This window comes from Gopherus flavomarginatus, chromosome 14 (assembly GCF_025201925.1).
Source record: "Gopherus flavomarginatus isolate rGopFla2 chromosome 14, rGopFla2.mat.asm, whole genome shotgun sequence".
In the NCBI taxonomy this organism is placed as follows: Eukaryota; Metazoa; Chordata; order Testudines; family Testudinidae; genus Gopherus; species Gopherus flavomarginatus.
The window spans coordinates 2,740,297-2,761,218 of NC_066630.1; the positions used below are offsets into that span (position 1 = coordinate 2,740,297).

The 20,922-nt window shown below is 41.9% G+C and overlaps 1 protein-coding gene across 9 annotated transcripts in view; it reads right to left on the reverse strand.

Annotated features, from left to right (window-relative positions):
- The window catches only part of NFAT5 (nuclear factor of activated T cells 5), a 164,101-nt gene that overhangs the window by 56,201 nt on the left and 86,978 nt on the right, over positions 1 to 20,922 (reverse strand). For 7 of the 9 annotated variants that reach the window (XM_050922227.1, XM_050922226.1, XM_050922225.1 and 4 more), the window contains 3 exons: positions 20,109 to 20,664; positions 14,712 to 14,904; positions 5,365 to 5,555 (listed from right to left, as the gene is read on the reverse strand). In XM_050922227.1, coding sequence (XP_050778184.1) covers positions 5,365 to 5,555; positions 14,712 to 14,904; positions 20,109 to 20,664 — 940 coding nt within the window. The remainder of the gene's footprint in view (positions 1 to 5,364; positions 5,556 to 14,711; positions 14,905 to 20,108; positions 20,665 to 20,922) is intronic. The other 2 variants (XM_050922232.1, XM_050922233.1) reach the window with 1 other exon arrangement.

The window sequence follows — 20,922 nt, forward strand, 5'->3', positions numbered from 1 at the left end:
ATGTTGCAGCTTCTAATACCGCTGTGATGGTGGGAACTAAGGTGTCCGGGATCTGTGAGGTGGTTGTAAGCCCTATTTTCTCGTCTGTCTAGGTAGTGTTGATTCCCAGGGAGCGTAGCGTGGCTCTGGAATCCTTTAATGTGTGGAATCATGGGTCAGTCTTACCAATGAAGAGTCTGGGACCTTCAAACAGCAGGTTCTCGACTGTCATTTGTACTTCCTTGGGCAATCCCGAAAGGTGTAACCAGGATGCCCGCCTCATTACCTCTGCCATCAAGATTGAGCATGTCACTGTGTTTGCAGCATTCACTGCTATCTGTAGTGCTGTTCTGGCTATTAACTGCCCCTCCTTGACAATGGCCTGAAATTGTTCTTTTTGCTCCTCTGGCAAGTGATCAATAAACGTGTTGAGTTTCCCATAATTTACATAGTTAAACATAGCCATTACAGATTAGTAGTTCAAGACGCTGAATTGTAATGTTGCTGACGACTGTGCCTTCCTCCCAAAAGTCTAGCCTCTTCCAATCTCTATTATATGGGGTTGACTTGGCACGATGTTGCTTTCCCCGTGTGTTAACCACATCCATTACTATAGAGTCAGGTTGAAGGTGAGTAAAAAGGAAGTGAGGTCTGCCTCCTTTTGGGGGGGGGGGTAGGGGAGAGAACATAATTCTTGTAGACTCTTTTACACATCAGTGCAATGATGGCTGGCGGCTGCCAGATGAATTTGGCTGGTTCCAGAAGCACATCGTTAATTGAGAGGGCAATTCTGGAGGAGGAAGAGGAGGAGGAAATGTGGAGAATATTCACCAGCTTGTGGTGTGAGTCTGTCACCTTCTGTAAGGGAATCTGAAACTCATCTGCTAGTAAGGTCTGGAAAGAGTCTAAGTCATCTGCCAGCAATGGAGGAAGGGGCATCACAGCTTTATTTGATGAGGAGGAGGAGGAGATGTTTGCTGGTGGGATAGTCTTTGCTTTGAGCTTGGCTTTCTGCCCCTCAAAAGTTGCTCTCTCAGGTTCCGCGGCTTTGGACACTGAAGCCATAGGGGAACCATCTGGTGGACTCTCTCTGAGAGACACATGATGCTTGTAAAGTGTGGGATCTGTACACTGCCCACGGATCCCAACACAGGCACTGAGGAGGAGGAGGGCATGGGTGGTCATGGTGGTCCCCACAGATGACAGACAGTACCAGGCTTGAGGGTCGGAATGAGGGTGCGACTGGGGAAGTTCCTCTGTTGTAATGGTGGGCCATGCTGTGAGGCCAGAGAAAGATAATCATCCTGGTCACTGCCTGACTCCTTGCTGGCAAAGGGTGGTTCTGACTGGGGTTCTGAGGGTAAATGGCCCAGTGCTTGTGGTGATACCTAGATGTGCTTGGACCCTGGTACCAAGTAGTGGGGATTCCAGTTATTCCATAACCACAAGGTCTCCCAAGAAATTGAACTCCTGTAGTATCATTGATACACTTGGTACCATCAAGGAGTGCCAGTGCTGACTTGTCGATACCGAATGTTGTTTATGTGAGGAATGCTCCAGTAAGGGTTGCTTTGACACACTCAGGGCCGAAGATGGTTTTGTCAGTGCTTATCTTTTAGAGGTGGTACAATCTCTGTCTTTATCTCTGGGAGGCGGGGCCACTGCTTCCAAGCTTTGGCCCATGAGGTCCTTAGGCAGTACCGGGGAGTCAGTGATATTGACTGAGGTGGGCGAACACACTGGGGATCCCCTCTGGCTGGCCAACAACTAGGTTTAAGGGCTCAGAGCCCTTTTTCTAGTGGCTTTGCAGGGGAGAATAAGCTGACTTTTTCTGCAATTCTATCCCTCTGCAGGATCAAGGCTCTGGGGATGATCTCTGTCTTGGAGAGGTTTCAGGACTGGGGTCAGCTGGTGGTTGGAGTGAACCCTCCATGAAGAGAAGCTTTAACTTGAGCTCCTGGTTCTTATGAGACGTCACCTCATCTCTGTGAACTTCCGCAGAATAAGTGCCTCTCCAGGACACCAGACACAACGAGAATGCCTGTTCATTACTAGAATTGCCCCATTGCAGGAGAGGCACCTCGTGAAGGTGGGGGATCCAAGCACGTGATTGCCCACAAAAAACGTGGGAAAAATTTAAAAGAAAAAAGTTCTCTTTCCTTAGAACAGAAAAACAGAAACTCAGGGGTCCCCAACACGGCGCCCACGGGCGCCAAAATGCGCCCGTGTCCTGGCTGGTGGTTGAGCATCCGCCGAAATTTGGCGGCATTTTGGCGGCGACGCCTCTGGATGATGTCACTTGCTGCCGACAAGCGGCGTCATCCAGAGGCGTCGCCGCTGAAATTCGGCGGCGTTTCGGCGGATGCTCGATCGCCACCGCGGTCCTTCGTCTGGTGCCCGCCAGACGAAAAAGGTTGGGGACCACTGCTCTAACTACTAAAAGGAAACCAAAAACTCCAAACATAGCTACTATTTATACTAAATGCTATCAAGAAGGAAGAGACTACTGCTCATTCCATTTGAGGACAAAGGCGGTTCGTCCATGCAGCACTATATAGCCTTGAGGCAGACCACAAGGGAGGAAGAACGCACACGTGGGCTGAACAGCCACTGCTATCTAAAATCTCAGACTAGAGGTTCAGGGGTGCAAATATACCTACAGTGGAGCACCCATAGGGACACTACTCAAAGAGAATATAAGGTCTTTTTTCTAAGATGCAGATACAATTGTTAGATATCTTCTACGGACAAAGAACATGGATGTGAAGGCTTCTCTTATGGCCAAATACTTAGTTTAGCATACCTATTACTAAGATTGCTTTGAAAAGTGGGGACTGTTGGGGCGGAATAAACCAACTCCCTTAACATTGAAAGCTTGCTCTTCTACTGAAGAGAAAGAAAGTCAGATTACTGAATGGAGTTTTTGCAAGGAGATAATCACTGAACAGTAATAATTGTAGCGAATAGTTTTATAGACAGTAAAGTGGTTTGAGAAATGCTCAAGCTATCATATGGAGAAAAAGTCAGAATGAGACATAACACCGGAAAAATATCTTTACTGAAAACAGAAAGACAATGGCCAAGAAAAACTAATATCACAAAACAGCTGATCATCATCTTTGTAATGAGCCAAATTTTGGAATAGAAGGACAGAGATTGACAGTAACTGTAGGCCCCATATTATATGTAGACACAGCTCTTAGTAACCAGTCAGATAAGGATACAGCTGCAGACCATGTCTCCAGAGGTGTGCATGGCATTTTGTATTATCTCATGGGGCTGTCATGAAAAAATTCCAGTTGGCATAAAAAGGGGCAAAATAATAAATAAATAAATCTAATGATATTTCCAATACATTTAAAGAAGCAGAGGGAGGTGGCACTGACAACAACAATTTGGAAACTGATCCTCTTAAATCATCCCTTAAGTTTTCTTAAGTACAAATTGGGACAACTGTCTCTAATCACTTCCTATTCTTAAAGTCTCTGTTGTAATAAAGAAATATCAGGAATAAGAAACACATTCCTCTTTGCCTGGTGAGAACAGGTTTTACAATTTTTAGGTCTACCAGAAAATACTTCCTGTTTTAACAATAATATGAGCCAAGTCCCTGGAATGGGAGAACATGGAGGTTATCTTTCACCTTTCCTCCAATTCCCTAGTGACAAAACATGGTAAATCAGTGTCATAGATGGTCATTTGACCTTTCCAATTGAGGGAGATTGGAATTTAACTTTCAGTAGCCTCTAAAGAGGCCCAAGACTTTCAGGCTGATATCACTGAGCTCAAAGAACAGATGCTAATCCTACTTTTCTTTTTATTCGTTTTGTATTAATTAGGGCCTGCACATCAGATATCCAGATCACTGGTTCAACTTTAGGATAAAATCCTAAATTACAAAGCTAGGCATAGTGTTTAGTCACTAAACACAGAATGGACAGCTGAACCTTAAGCATCAAAGAGTCCAAATCATGCATTTCGAGAGCTCTAGACTCTCCTGAATGGTGGCAACAAAGGATTGTTTAAATGTTTCTGAAAAGTGACCATTTTATAACCAAGATGATAGTTGTACTTTGTCATAAATGCCTGATTCATTGCCAGTTTCACAGTCCTTTAACTTGGCCATTATCTATCAGATGGATAGGACAGGAACAGCACAAACTGGGCTGGGGGAGTGCTAAAAGACTCTTTCTGCACTTCCCACTACGGACAAATCCAAAACCTGCTGGACTCAGTTCTTCAATAAGCTCTAAAAACACTAACAGAGGGCATCCCTCTCTTTTTCTTTGCCCCTCAAAACAAAAAAAGTTGAAAGAACAACTGCACAACATCTAAATCCACTGACAAATCTTCATGTCCTGCAAGTACTTACACAATGTTACAAATACTAAACAAAGAAAGTGAAACACTAACATAAAAACTAAAGATAGAAAAAACATTAAAAAAAGACGTGTCACAAAGTGAACACTGGGTAAAATAAACACTTTGCCTTAAAACCTACCCTAAGCTCACCCATTTTCCTTACGATATTAGTCTCACTAGTATTCCCTCTGTGTCAAGGTATTCATATTTTAACTGCTTTTAAAACAGTTTGACGAACAAATCCAAAAAGAACCTCTGGAAGCAAGCTAATGAAGGGGAACATTAAGTTAAAAAACGGTATTTTGAAGGTGACTTGCTTACAAAAATTAATCTGTCTACTCAGTTTGTTTTCACAAATTCTGAAAGCAAGCTATTCAGTGAATAAATAAAAAAGCAATTTCCATAAAGTTTTAATTATGTCAGACTACATACAGGACATCCTATTTGTAGTCTTTATAATCTTACTCCCTGCCGTACATACGTAAAAAAACCCCACTCTCTTATTTAAGATAACAGCATCAAATTAACAAAAATAATGAGGAGTCCGGTGGCACCTTAAAGACTAACAGATTTATTTGGTTATAAACTTTCATGGGTCAAAAATCCACTTCTTCAGATTTATGCCCAAATAAATCTCTCAGTCTTTAAGGTGCCACCGGACTTCTTGTTTTTGTGGATACAGACTAATACCCCTCTGATAACATCAAATTACACCTTCAAACTTGATCCCTGAAGCAAAAAACCCTCTTACTGCAGTGGTTCTCAAACTTCTATACTGGTGACCCCTTTCACACAGTAAGCCCCAGAGTGCAATCTCTCTTATAAATAAACGTGTTTTTGATGTATATTAAACACTATTATAAATGCTAGAGGCAAAGCTTGGTTTGGGGTTGGAGGCTGATAGCTTGCAACCCCTGCGTAATAACCTTGCAACCCCCTAAGGGGGTTTGAGAAACCATTTGAGAACCTCTGTCTTACTGTTTCATCCCAGAAAAACAGTGCAATCCAAAAAGAATTACTTACGCAAGCGTCATGTTGTTGCTAGGGTCAAGGCCAACCTCTATAACTGTAGTACCCTCTATGTCCACCTCTTTGCAGGGAGTAGTGTTTCGCCCAGTTACTCTGCAGGCCTGGTAGAACCCATGTGGCTTCACTCGACCAGAGTCATTACCCACAAACACTTGCAGAACCACTGGCTCATTGTGACCTTCCAGCTAGAACCAAGCAACAAGAAGTAGATAGTAAATTGACCTTATAATTTATTATGAAATCAGACATTTTAAAAACAGTACAACTGAACTGCAATATTTCAGTTAAAAGATACATTGAACCTCCAAAAAACTGATTGAGAGTAAATGAACAATTTAAAGGAGGGGGGAAGCAGAGAATTTCTGTATAATTTACAAAATGGCAGACTGATGTTTTGTTCTTGTGAATATTACATTGCTTAGACTGTAGCCTCAGAAATTTGAAAACTCAATTTATTCTTCCATAAAAAATATAAAGTAAACAGCAACTAGCATTCTCACTTAAAATTTATGATCAATGTTGATCCACTGTCAAAATATTTTATGAATAAAGGCTTCTTAGATACACCTGTTCAGTATTAATGTGCTGCCCACAATCAGTTTGCAATAGAATACATTTATGCCATGAGAAAAATGTATTAGAGTATTACAGGACTTTATAAGACTAAGTGTTGGCATTATATGTAAATTTACAGTCAAATTTAAAACTAAATAACCATTCCTAAACTTTTTATAAAAATGTATTTCTACATTACATTAATGAGCTCTTAAAATGCTAATTGTTAATACTGTTCTTTTACACTCTGAATGCTGATTCTCATCCTGTTTGACCAATTCAGAAACTCCTAGATCACAACAATGCCATGCAGTTCAAGACAACAATTTTACGTTAACTAATCAATATACTTCTATGAAATTGTACAGAGGAATCTCTATAACATTGTAGAGCAATTAAGAAAAATGTTTTCAAAAGATTAAGTGGTTTAGAAGAATTTTATATTTGAGAAAACACCCCTCACTCAGTGTATATAGTGATTCAGTTCTCCAATATTTTCTCTAATCCCGTTTTTAATTAATAAATTTAATTTGTGGTTTGATTCACAGAGAATAGATCAAACATCCTGCAATACTACAAGTGCAATTCCTATTAACTAGCAGAAACAGGTCTTTTGCATCATTGTTTTACTAATGGTAATTGCATGTTCAGTTGCATCAGAAATTCACTGCACCATTCATGTTGCAATCCATTGATACAAAGTTATTCCAAGAACCTCTCCAGCTATAACTGTATCCAAAATCAAATTCCTATTACAACCAGCTCTGCTTTCAAATTTAAACAAAATTCATCTTCAGCCAGCCACTTATACACAGCTCTTCTACAAGTCTAATATTGTTTGTTTTATGATTTTCCCGAGGATTTTTCATAACTTTAATAAGACATCAGTACATATGCAATGTAATTTGTCTACTTCCTGACATACATCTTAACAAAGAGGACTCTGCTTTTACTTGGACGGTAAAAGCTAATGAAACTGTCCTCTCCATTCCTGATGGCTTTCTAAAATTTCAGTATTTCTTCAATGAGCAATAAAGGCTCTCCTGTAGAGCATCATGAGCAATCTTGGAACTGTTAGATCTGAACTGAAAGCTTACTTTTTCCAGACTTGTTTAGTCAAATGCTTTCATCTCGGATTTTTTTAATTGAGTATATAATAGTCTTAATATTGTATGCTATAGTTTTGGGGGAAGTGGCGGTGGATAGATGGAGGTTGTTTTTGTTTGGTATTTTAAATTTACTTCGGAACATGAAGGAACAGCATTATGAAAATGTCAAATAATGTTAATGAAAAACTGAAGACAGGATTATGTAGACTAATCACTCCAACTATTCGAAGTGTATACAACACTGTAATTAAAATACAAACTAGAAATCGAAGTATATATGATGTTTCACAGCAGAGAAAGGTCAACTGTGAATGCATTTGACCCAGATTTTAAACCAGAAAGGACCATTATGACCATCCACTCTGGCTCCCTTGAAAACAGAGGCCGAAAAACCTATAACAATTTCTGCATCAAGTCCACAATTTCTGTTTTAACTGTAGCATGTCTTCTAGAAAGGTAACCAGTCTTGACTTTAAAGACTTCAAATGATAAATAATTCACCACATCCCGTGGTATGTTGTTCCAGTGGTTAATTCCCCTCACTGTTAAAGATCTGTTCTTTATTTCTAGTCTCAGTTTGTTTCACTTCAGATCTCAGCAACTGGATTTTATGATGCCTTAATCTGCTAGATTAAAGAGCCCTCTACTATCAGAAATATGTCCCCATATAGATAGATTCTTATGGTTTAAGGCCAGAAGGGGCCATTACATCATGTAGCCTGATCTCTTATATCATAATAGGTCACAGAATTTCACCATTACTCTTGAGAAAACCCACTAAATTTTGTCTGACTAAAGCATACCACACAGAAAGGCCAGGGGCGGAAGTGACAAATGTGTCACTTCTGGCACCGACCGCACCAGCCAACTGCACCGGCCCACAATGCCCCCCAAAGCGTGGAGACCGAAGCAGTCGCCTCGATTTGCCGTACTCAAGGGATGGCTCTGCTTATTGACCTCTGTCATACTTCCCCCGTTATATATTTTCTAAAAGGACTAGTCCCAGTCTTTTTAATCTCTCCTCAATCATTTTTGTTGTCTTCCCCTGTACTTTTTCCAATTCTAACATATCTTTTTTGAGAAGGGGTGACCAGAACTGCACGCAGTATTCAAGGTGAAGGCACACCATGGATTTATATAGTGGCATTATGATATTTTCTGTCTTATTAAGGCTACGAGTATGTCACAGAAGTTGTGGAAGTCACAGGGCAGGGTGCTGGACACTCCTCCCTCCTCATTTTATCAGGGATGTTTTTAGTAAAAGTCAGAGACAGGTCATGGCTTCTGTGAATTTTTTTCATTGCCTGTTACCTATCCATGACTTTTACTAAAAATATCCATGATAAAATTGTAGCTTTACTTATTATCTATCCCTTTCCTAACGCTTCCTAATGTTTTTTGTCAGCTTTTTTTTGAATGGTGCAGCACATGGAGCAGATGTTTCCAGAGAACTAGCCACAATGACTCCAAGATCACTTTCTTGAGTGGTAACAGCTAATTTAGACTCCATCAATGTGTATGTATAGTTGGGATTATGTTTTCCAATGTGCATTAACTTTGTATTTATCAACACTGAATTTTACCTGCCATTTTCTTGCCCAGCTACCCAGTTTTGTGAGATCCCTTTATAACCCTTTGCAGAGTTCTGGATTTAACTATCTGGAATAATTTTTTATCATCTGCAAATGTTGCCACCTTGCTGTTTACTTCTTTTTCCAGATCATTTATGAATATGTTGAACAGCACTGATCCCAGTACAGACTGTTGGGGGATCCTGCTATATACCTCACCAGTTTGAAAACTGATCATTTATTCCTACCCTTTGTTTCCTATCTATTAACCACAGTTACTGATCCACGAGAGGAACTTCCCTCTTGACCACTAATACCTTAATTTGCTTAAGAGCTGTTGGTGAGAGACCTTGTCAAAGATTTTCTGAAAGTCCAAGTACAGTGGATCACCACTGCCCACATGCTTATTGACTCTCTCAAAGCATTCTAAGAGACTGGTGAGGCATGATTTCCTTTACAAAAGCTGTATTGACTCTTCCCCAACATGTTGTGTTCATCTATGTGTCTGATAAAGCTATTCTTTTCTGTAGTTTCAATTGGTTTGCCTCATACTGAAGTTAGGCTTACCAGTCTGTAATCATCACTGGAGTGTCTGCTTTTTTTTAAATCTGGACCATATTAGCTATCCTCCAGTCACTTTGGGCAGATCTGGATTTAAGCAATAGGCTAAATACCACAGTTAGCGGTTCTGCAATTTCATATCTGAGTTCCTTCAGAACTCTTGAGTGAATCCATTCCAGTCCTGGGGACTTATTACTGTTTAATTAATCACTTTATTCTAAAACCTTGTGTGAGGCATATGATTCTTCTGCCCAGGAAATTGCAAATTCTCTGAGAAGGCAAGCTCTGATTTTGGAAGACTGAGTTATGCTTTTTTACTTTCATGCTTCTGAGATACAACAGCTCAGCCTGGAAATGGATGATTCTGAAGCCTTCGTTCCCTTTGGAAACAGATAATAAAGAACAAATTATATGACTTTCTAAACCAAGTTGTGCCGTGAATATATACTGTGAGATATTCAAGTGTGTCACAATTTCTCCTTGGGATGCAGTGAAGCTGGGTAGAAGGATGGAAGGACAATATTCTGTGCTCTCTAGAGCATGGAGTTAATGTTTGGTATGAAGGCAAAGTCGTATTCAAAACTGACACTATCTTTGTGGAAGCTGCATTACTGATGTTCCAGGAAGAGTTTCCAATTCAAACACTCTGCAAATTCATGTGATTATTAACAAAAAGACCAGTTTAATGGTTAGAAAAATCATAAGACACCTTCATGAGCCGTTCAGATGGAAGGCCTATAGTGGCACTGAGAATACGGTTAAGATCCCATGAAAGAACTCTGTGAACTTTAGGAGAACATAAAAGGGATGTCTCTCCATCCCCCACCCCCCTCAAAAAAGCATACATCTTCTGGGCAAGATGAAATCCACTACTTGTCTGTTGTGCTAAGGACACTAGACAAAGCAGTAACTTGACTTTTGAGTGTTGGCCCAGCTTAAGTCCATCTTGAAAAAATTCAAGGATTCATGGTAGCAGAGAAACCCTTGTCCTGGTACCAATGGGTAAACCTCAGTCAGGTCCTTAAATCCACCGAGTTAGTAGATTTATTTCTGAAAATTAAACGTGTGGATATTACCTCTTCTGGCTAACCTTTCTGGCTTAAAAGACTCTATTCAAAACCCTGGATTCTCATTACAAGGAACAAATTATGCATATTAGGGCACATTACAAAGAAAAAAAATTAAAAAATAAAAACAGAATCCTGGCAGCAAGTCTCAGAGCCCAGATCAACTGATTTGGACTCGTGCTATGGGGCTAAAAATAGCAATGTAGATGTTAGGGCTCAGGCTGGAGGCCAGACTCTGAGATCCTCACCCCTAACTAGGTTTCAGAGCCAGAACATCTACACTGCTATTTTTAGCACCACTGCACAAGTCCAAGTCAGTTCACTCAGGTGCCAAGACTCAATACCAAGGGTCTGTTTTTTTTGTGTTTGTTTTCTAGGTAGACATATCTTTAGATTGCCTTCTGGAAGGAATACAGATGGAAGGTCTTTGTGCCCCATTGAGGAGATAGAGAACCAAGGCCTCATTGGCTAGACTAGGACTACCAGAATTATCACAGCTGATCTTCTCTAGAGTTCTGGTGATGAGAAGAAAGGGAAGGAAGTCATATCTTGCCATCTGGCTAGAGAAGAGCACTGATCACTGGTAATTCAGGTGGGACACAAACAGATCTACCACTGGGAGACTAAATTCCTTTAGCAGAAAGTGGAACACCTCTGTGCATAGTTCCCATACTGAATTGTCTAACTTATCCCTGCTGAATGAACTACAATCATTTTCCTTTGGTTATGAAGGAAGCAAAGTGACTCCAGATTCTTCTTTACACAAATCATCAGGAGGTGAGGTTCCCTTAGGACTGTTGGCATGTGACATGGCTCAGGTGTTGTCTGTCATGATCAGCACATGTGGAAGGCTTGTGAACAGAGGCTTGAGACCAGAGCCAATTACCCAGACTTCTCTCCAGTTTTACTGTGCTTGCTGTCTTGTTTGGACCAGATCCCTTGAACAATCTTCGTCCCTGTCTGAGCACCCCATCCCTTCAGATTGCATCTGTGGTGATAACTGTCCTGACTGGTTCACCTTTTGGGAAGCCTGACTCGAATCTGCTCAGACTCATCCAACATCTGAATAGGCTGAAAATCTCCTGCGGAGAGATACCTTCACTGAGCAGAAGAGAAGAGGGAACTCATGCAAGCACAGGATCACTAAGAATATCCACATAGGAGATCACTGATCCCAGAAGCAGCAGAAACTCATCAGTGGGTACTTCCCTTGAGAGGTTAAATGTTTTGATAAGATTCCTCAGAAGTCTTTTCTGCCATAAGAAACTTTGTGGAGGACACAGCCTGTTTCCATTCTGAGACAGGGAATTTGCAGAGACAGTTTTAACTTACTGTCATAAAAGCATAGCTCTCCAGAATCCTTATCAGGTGGGTGCTGCTGTCTATGAATGTGACTGTGGGTGAGGTCACCCAGCAAGGGGTAGACATAGAACCAACAGGGAGAAGCCCTTAGGCCACGCAATTTCCCTTCCCCATTTTTTTTCTTCCCCAGGTTGAGGGGGACAATACTTGCAACACTGTCTATCCACTTTAGAATGGCCTGTTAAAGACTGCAGAGGCCGTTGGGGTAGCAGAGGACAGTTCATATTTGTTTATGTTGTAGGCCTGATGCACCCTGACAGTTTTCATGCTTGAGAAGCTTCACAGGCCTTTTGATATTTTGCTTCAAACTATGCTATCCCAAAGGAGGGAAGGGAGCTGCCACTCATGCTGGGCCTGGGGCAGCTGCCTGTGCCAGCCTAAGTGATTTTGTTACCACTGCTTCCTGGGTGCTCTCTGTGTCAAGGAGGGATGGCGGCAGGAAACCCTGCCTTAGCTTGAGAGGGGCCTGGGTCTCCACAGAACAGAGACAGATCTCCACCAAGGCATTCAGTCACTAGGGAGGTGCTGGACAGTTTCTGGTTTTCCTTCTCTTCTTGGCCTTTTCCACTATGCTGCAGGGGAAGCATATCTATAGGAGTGAGCAGGAGGCATGGAGAGTCCCAATAACTATGAGGAGAAAAGGAATCCTCTCTGCTGATAAAGGCAGGCCCTGAAAGCCTGGAGATGTAAGCCTTCCTTCCCACCTCTTTTCTCTTCTTTGCATTTGTTCTGAAGCAGGGAGGAGCTGGTCTGCCTGCCTGCAGCTAAGGAAGCAGATGAAAAATTGGCAGTTTCTCAGAGGTGGAGCCACTGCTCTCCTGGCATTGACTGACTCGTTCAGTAAGTCTCCTTGGCTACATATAGCAGAGACTCAGTGCCATGGATCTGTGGAACTCATTATGAATAAGGATTGAAGATAAAGAGATGGAGAAAACACTTCTCTGGGTAGTTTATTTCAATGGTTAATCACCTTCACTGTTAAAAATCGGAGCCTTATTTCTAACTTGAATTTGTCAGTTTTTTAACTTCCAGCCATTAATTCTTGTTCTGCTAGATCAGCAACCTTTGGCCTGCAGCCTCCACTGGCCTGGGACGGCAAACCGCGGCCAGTGGGAGCTGCAATCGCCTAAGCTTGCGGATGCAACAAGTAAACAAATCGTCCTGGCCGCATGTCAAAGGTTGCCGATTCCTGTGCTAGATTAAAGAGCCCTTTAGTGTCTGGTATTTTGTCCACAGGAAGATACTTGTACATCAGAGGTGGGCAAACTATGGCCCGCGGGCCACATCCAGTGCGAGGGACTGTCCTGCCCGGCCCCTGAGCTCCTGGCCCCTCCTCTGCTGTCCCACTTCCCTCACAGTTACACCGCCGTGCGGGCGGTGCTCTAGGCGGCAGGGTTGCATGCTCCTGCCAAGCAGAGCAGCAGCGTGTCTGGCTCTGGCTAGGTGGCGCAGCTGCCAGACATGCTGCTCTGAGCAGCATGGTAAAGGGGCCAGCGGTTGGATAAGAGAAGGAGGGTCCCGGGGGGCAGTCAGGGGACGGGGGTGTGTGTTGGATAAGCATGGGAGTCCCCGGGGGGCCTGTCAGGGGGAGGTGGGGTGTGGATAGGGGTCAGAGCAGTCAGGGGACTGGGAGCAGGGGGGGTGGATGGGGGTGGGGTCCTGGGGTGGTTAGGTGCAGGGGGTCCCGGGAGGGGGCAGTTAGGGGACAAGGAGCAGGGGGGGTTGGATGGGTCAGGGATTCTGAGGGGGGCATTGGGAAGTGGGAGGGGGTGGGGGCCAGACAGGAGGTGGAGGCCAGGCTGTTTGAGGAAGCACAGCCCTCCCTACCCAGCCGTCCGTAACTTGCAACCCCAGTGTGACCCTCAGGCCAAAAAGTTTGCCCACCCCTGTTGTACACTAATCAAGCAAGTTCTAAATCTTCTTTTTGAGAAGTTAAATTGATTGTGCTCCTTAAGTCTCTCAAAGTATGTCTAGACAGCAACTGGGAGTGAGCCTCCCAGGCCAGGTAGGTTGCTAGACAGTGTGTCCTCCATACAGCTATTTTTAAGTGCACTAGCCTGAGCTCTGCAAACACAAGTCTGTCTATCCGCACTGCAAGGATCACTTCCAGTTGCAGTGTAGACATGCCTGCACTGTAAGACATTTTGTCCAGCCTGTAGCAGAGTGGGTCTCTGCTCCGGCCCGGAAGGGGTTAAAATATCCCCTGGATAAGGGCTGGAGAAAGCAGCCTTTTAGGCTGGGCTGATTGGGGAAGTGGCAGCAGCTGGGGCCAAGCCCCAAACTGAGCAACAGGCCCTTATATAAGGGCAGAGAAGCCAGGAGCCCAGAGAGTCTCTCTCTGTGTTCAGAGAGAGAAGGGCCTGGCTGCTGGAAGCTGAGATAAGGTACCTAGAGTAAAGCAGGGCTGGGGAAAGGCAGTGGGGCTGGGGAGCTCCTGCCTGGAAAGCCCCAGGCTGCAGCCTAGTAGAAGGCTAAGAGGTACTGGGGGTTGCAGGGTGCAACCCAGGGGTAGGCCAAGGCAGCGGGTCCAACCCCCTTTGCCGATGATGAGAGGCTAATACTGCAGTCTGCCCCAGGGAGTGGGGCTAGCTAATGACTGAGCAGTTGCCAAGACACTGAGGCAAAGTGGAGATAGAGGGTGGGGGGTTCCCAGGGAGGGGAAACCCCTAAGAAAGAGGAAGGAGTTACTGCCAGGGGGCAGAACCCCACATAAAAGGGGCACCAGGGTCCAGGGAGGGACATGGGGCCAGCAGCTGAAAGGCGGATCACCGGCCTGCAGAGGGCGCTCCGAGCTGGAATTTGAGCTAATTCCCGAGGACGACCAGTAGGAGGCGCCGTTGGGGTGAGTCCGCCCAGTTACAAGCCCTTAATTCATTTTTGTGGCTCTTCTCTGCACCCTCTCTAATTTTGCAAAGCCTCTTTTTAAAATGTGGATTCCAGAACTGGATGCTAAATTCTAGTAACGGTCTAACCAATGAGCCACACAGAGGTAAATTCACTTCTCTGCTCCTACTCTCTACTCTCATAGAGAGAGTATATACTCCAGTATATACATCCAAAGATGACATTAACCCTTTTCCCCACAGCATTGCCATGTACTACTGTAAACAGACTACCTTTACAGTTGGAAAACCTTGTTGTGTCCGGTCTTTCACTGAGCCTCGGCTGCCCTCAGTCAAGTACCGAGCTCTGTGCTGGGTCTCCGGCTGTACCACAATCTTCAGCTCCTTGCCTTCACTTTTAGTAGGATACTGACCGGACAACATCGGGCTCTTCTTCCCTCCGGCTCCTTTCTGGTTTTCTGATGCTCTGAGAAGTCAAAGCAGACCATTGAGAACATGTTATAAGAAGTTCCCATATAAAAACAAATCAATGTAAAGTGCCATAGATAAAACAAACAAATTGGCCAGTGAAATATTTGTAAGAGCAAATGTTTAAGCTAGACTTGTCTCACTGACAGAGAAGGAACCTTGGAGGGTAAGGCAGGATAACGCTTCCCCATCTCCTCCATTCTGTGAAAATATGAACTGTTTTTCACACAAATAGCAAAGGAGAAACCAATTAGCATTACTAGAATAAGTTAATAATAGGAGGAAGGCACATAGCCTATCCTCTCCCGAGTATATTGTATAATCAGAAAATGTAGGGGAAATGATATGCATATTTGTAATATGACTTAAAAGCTCAACAGATTTAAGGTTAAATGATATAAATTTCTTCTTAGATAGAAAAACAGCCTCATGCCTGTCTCCTCCTGAATTTGCATGACCATGCAAGTTCACAACTACTATTTGGTAATTTCTGTCAGATCAAATCGAGAAATATATGAAAAAGGTGTTTCAAAAGTATTTGGCTTAAGCAGATATGCCATAATTGCACTGACTTTAAAACAAATGCAGTGCATGCAACAAGACCATCTCTTCCCAGATGTGTGGTCTTCAAAATGTACTGTAGCTTGTGATCAGTTCCATAATTAAAACCTGAATGAAGAAGCCCTCCAAAGTATAACATTTCACAATCAAATTTTTTTGTCCATTTTAAAGGATCAAGAAAGAATGTCTCACTGACCTTATACAGTGGAAGTTTGTAGAATATCATGAACCAAAGTCTGCTAAACACATTCACCAATAGTGAACAGAACTATTCCCCTGGCAACTAGGGTTGGCTGGGAGAGGCCTTAATCAGTTTATGCATAATGTAAGCTTTAACTTTATCAACAATTAGTTTCTGCATTTATGGATATGAAGAAACCATTCTAAATGTCAACTAGCCAGTGTTGCCTTCTTGAGTGCATGGATAGCCTGAAATAAGGGAAAGGTGTGAGATTCCTAAGGAATGCTGTTTCAAGGCACCTCATTAGCAATTTGGCTGGGGAAGGGAAGGAAAGGAAACCTCTTCTTCCTCAAGGCCACACACTGATGGTGGACATATTTCCTGGAAACTTTGCCAGCCCGAAGCGGCTATTTGCACTCTGATTAGAAGAGGTGATGGCCCGTGGATTTACATAATGGTGGATCTGCAAAGTATCATCCAGCCTGAAATTCTCACTGTACAATACTACAGAGCAAGGCTCTATAGTCTACAGGAAATGCACATCGTCTTTACAGGTTTCCCCAACTCCTTTCCTAGCCCCTGTATAGCTGAACCACAGTAGTTTTGCTACAAGACAGGCCTTCACAGCAGCAGAGGAAGGTGCAAGTTTTTCCCTTAATACTGCTGCTACATGTCTGATTTTCCACAAAGGGGGTTTCATCCATCATGCTCTCACCTACACCAAACCTCGCAAGACCCTTGAACATTTGCAACAAGTATGAATAATCTTCTGACTAAGGATCTAGTGGATGATTTACCAAGGGCTGCCGTAACTTAATTTTGTGTGTTTATGAAATTTAACCTGAAGACTCAAACTCTCCTATGAGCCTGTTGTTTATTCAATCTGAGCATAGAATCCCAAAGTGCTTCACCAGACCTGTTTTGTAGGTTTGTTTTCAAATTAAAAGAAAAGATGTAGAACTTAGAGGTTATAAAAGCATACAAACTGCAACAGTACCATTTTATGGCAAGAAATCCTCATGGTTCAGCTTCAGTGTAGCCAAACAGGCTGTTAACACAAAAACCCCTTTAGTTTTTTTTTCACCCAGTTTTTTTATTCTACAGAAACCCTCTTCAGTTAGGACAATGTACACAAGTTAAATGAAACCTAAGTAAACAAATGTAGGAGAGCAGTATGAGTTACACCACTGTCCTAGTTAACCAAAAACACTAATTACATTCAAAATTTTTAGATTATCAATTCTCCATATCTTCTGTTAGGAACTTATTCTAGTGTATTAGCAGTTGAAAGATAGATGTTAAGTTTTGAGTCAGCATATATTCTCTGCTTTTCATGACATCCAGAATTTTAAATCATGTAATTAAACATGGGAATCAGAAAAAAAATATTAAGCAATTTAATTATCATAAAAGCATAGTCATATTGTTCAGAGCTCTGAGATGGGATTCACATTTCTTTGCCTTTAGAGCTCACTTAATTACCTATAATGTCACAAGAGAATGCAGAAACATATGGGTTACACATTTTGATCTCTCACACTCAGAATTCCAGCTAAACAGATTACTGAAGGAGACTTTAAGATCACAGAAATTTTGACGGGAAGAACAACAGACATGTGACCTATTAAAAGAATATACACATTTAATACTTTGTCCTCCTCGGACTACCTATGTGTTTTCTTTAATTATTCTACTTTTGAATCCTGAGTTACCTTGCTTGGTAACATACTCCACATATAGTGTGTAATTTTTGTTTGAAGAGGTACTGATTGCCAATTATTTGGAATGTTTTCCCATTAAGAGTCTCTTGAAATTATGATTATCATTTTCAATCTAATTCGCTATATTATAGATGAATTTTAAATATTTCACTGGAATCCCTCTCATTTAGCCCTGTTCCGAACTATAAAGCAGAGCTCGTATTTCTACACTGTCCTTCTAAATTCAGTTACCTTTTACTCCCAGAATCAGTGGCATTCTATTTTCCACGCCTGTGCAAACAGCAACAGCAATATTTTCCATATACTTATTTATTAATTAGCTCAACAGGTATCAGAACCAAACAAATCATTCTGACTGGCATGGTCATTCAAACGAACTGCCAAAGCCAAATGCTTTTATTAGAATACATTCCATGACGCCCACTCAATATCTCAACATTCTATTTTTGTTTTATTTGTTTCTTCATTGTCCTGATAACTTAAAGTGTGTGCCATCTGAACCACAGCTGGTCCAAATGAAGACTTGAGACTAATAGTGAGACAGAGACTTAGCATGATTCCAGTGGAGGAACAGGAATCCTCCTGTTTGCCCTGGAAAATCAAAAAAATCAAAGCCTTTTAAAAAAGGTTTCACGAACTCATTTCGCAGTTTCTGTGGAAGTGGGCTTTTCTCCTCTAGCTCTTACAGAAGATTAGAAGTCTCTTCTGAGGAGCTAGTATTTCCATTGTATGAACTAGTGTATATAACAAGTGTCATCATCCTCCCTCTTCTCCTGAAGCCAAAATGTGAGTCAACTAGCTTGGCTGACCTCCACTGGGCAGAAAAGCAAAAAAAAAAACAAACCCCAAAACAAACAAACAAACAACCCTGCACTACAGTCACTCCTACAATCTGTGTTTGCAGTGCTGCATCTCTGTACTCTAGATGTACACGTCCCGTGCAGGGGGGGGGAGGGGAGGGAGGCATTTCCATATACTACCCACTTCTGATACTAAAGCATCTACTTTTAACTAGAATCTCCTACCTGGAACTTGATAAAAGTTTTTCTTACAATCTAGATATATTGTATAATGCATACTACTATAATCAACCTTGTCCCCAGTGTTCTCAAAGCTTAAGGCTATAGAAACATAACCTTTCCTTTATTAATGCATGCTGCTTAGCTCCTGTTATGGTAGTAATGAACATTTTGCTAGCTTCTTCATTATTAACGCTACCGAGGTCATACGTCTGTAGCTTACTAAAGCCTATGCTCCCTGTCTGGAGAAAACTTCTACTCACACACAGTTCTTGCTACAGGAAGAGCACTTCTTTCCATGGTGACTGATAATTGCTTTCTTTCCTGTAAGCTCGGTGCAACCTTGTTTTCTAGCTTTCCAAACAATTTGTTTATTAATTTGAGACGCTACAAATCAATTTTAAAGAGCTAATATTTCACAGTATTCTAGATTTTTTCTGGTGAACAGGAACGTTGGACTATTTCACTGATGCATCTAGACCATTTGTGGTAAACAGACACAAAAAATTGTTCCATTGATTAAGTACTTTTTTGCAGAAGGCATGAGAAAAAGACTGGGTGGCAATGTTTACTCTACATCCTTTGAGCCTGGTTCTCCTCTTACCGAATGAGGTATCTACCATGAAGCTGCAGACCACTCTGGAGAGTTTCTTAGAAATCACTTTCTCAAAGCAACATTTTAAGTATGGAACTGCAATGACCCTGGGAATACAGACTAAAGGCTGTTTCCCTTAGGAATATGAAAAGCTCATCTTTTCAGTCAGTCATATTTTAATGTTCACCATTCCAGTGATGAACATTAGAACACATTGCAAGCACATACATAAAAGTAAAAAATAAATCTACCCACTTGACTGCAGTATAAAAATAAGTACTAAAGAAGCCACAGGTAGAAAAACAAACAAAAAAACCCCAACAAACTATTGTAAACTCATGGAGGTTCTCTCAGTCTAAAGCAACTACTGAAATGTATCTAGTAAACAGTGTGAAGTGGTAGAGATGTGAGAACACCACCCAGGTGTGCCCACATATGAACACACACATGCACACAACCCAGAAGCACAGAGAGAAACAGGATTAGAGATTTATTTCTGAAAATCCAATACAGAAGTGAGTTCACATGAAAAACAAAATTTAGTTCAGCATATAATCTTAACATTTTATCAAACAAAAAGTGAAAGACGTGTTAATTTAAATGCTGAAAAATCTTAACAAGCAATTAACTTCTATATCCATCGCTCTCTCTCTATTTGATAAATAGAAAGAGAGACAGACAGAAGCAGATAAAATGTATCAACTGAGATCCTCACATAATCTGAACAAGGTATTTTTAGGAAGACAGTGTAGAACAGTTGTAAGATCTCTTCAGTACTTATAGCTCTTTTTAAATAGACTTTTTACAGATGGAGCCATAGAATTAAAAAGCTTTCTATCCTTTGGGAATCTCAATCCACTGGAGAAAAAACCTTGGATAATCTCACCAGTACTGGACTGAATCACTAACTAAGCCTAGTATATGTTATATTGCAATAAATCTTAGCTTTACTTCTCTGCAAAGCTTAGCAATTTTAGAATAAATTTATGAGCTAAGATATAAAAGGGAAGGAGAGGCTGTGTTTATGTGAAAACCTGAGCAGAACACTTGAGAAAAATCAGGAATACGTTGTATTAGCTTGGTGTTACATATGGTGATAGAACTTTAAAAAATGTAGATACCAACCCATTTCCTGCTTTTGAGTTGCCTTTGCTGTCCGTGCTGAGCTGAGAAAGGACATAGTGAGGCGCTTTGGCACTGTCGGCATCAAATATATCCATGCTGGATCCTTCACAATCTCGACGTTTGATCCCTGGCCTTTGCTTTGGATTTCGTTTGCGTGATTTACGTGGCACCTCAGTGTTATCATTGTAGGAACTGGTGCTCATGTTACTGAAGTTGGAGGGGGAATCCTCCATCCACATAATGCAGCTCTGCTCTGATTCCAATCCACACCCTTCATCTTGGCAGGACATCTGACTGTTATCCAGCAAATCCTCAGGTGGTGGTGAGATGTACAGGACTGTATGTCTCTTCGGCATTGACTGTTGCTGCTGGACTGTGTTACTGGTTAACTGCTTTTCACTTACCCCTCGGTTACTTACCCCCACGGCTGAGGAGCAGCTCTCCACTTGCATAGCCTTGCTGTCGGTGACTGAGGTAGAGTAAATGGTAGGACTAGAAGAGGTGGCAAAGGAGCTGCAAGCACCGCCCATGGAGGAAGAGGGAGCTGAAGACGCATCTGCGGTGTATAATTCAGAAGTAAATACAAGATACATGTTTCCACCTGTGCTGGCTATAGCAGTCCCATTGAAATAATGTGATTTGTGAACTGATTTTTCCCCCAAATGAAAATTTGGAATTTGGTAAGTTTGAGAATGTAAATGCTTCAAGCAATACAAGGTCTAAGCAATACAATATTATTTTTGAAGTGTCCAAATGGTACTTAACTGATTATAGTTCAAAAGTTTATTTTTAGTTAACTTTAAGTCATAAAAAA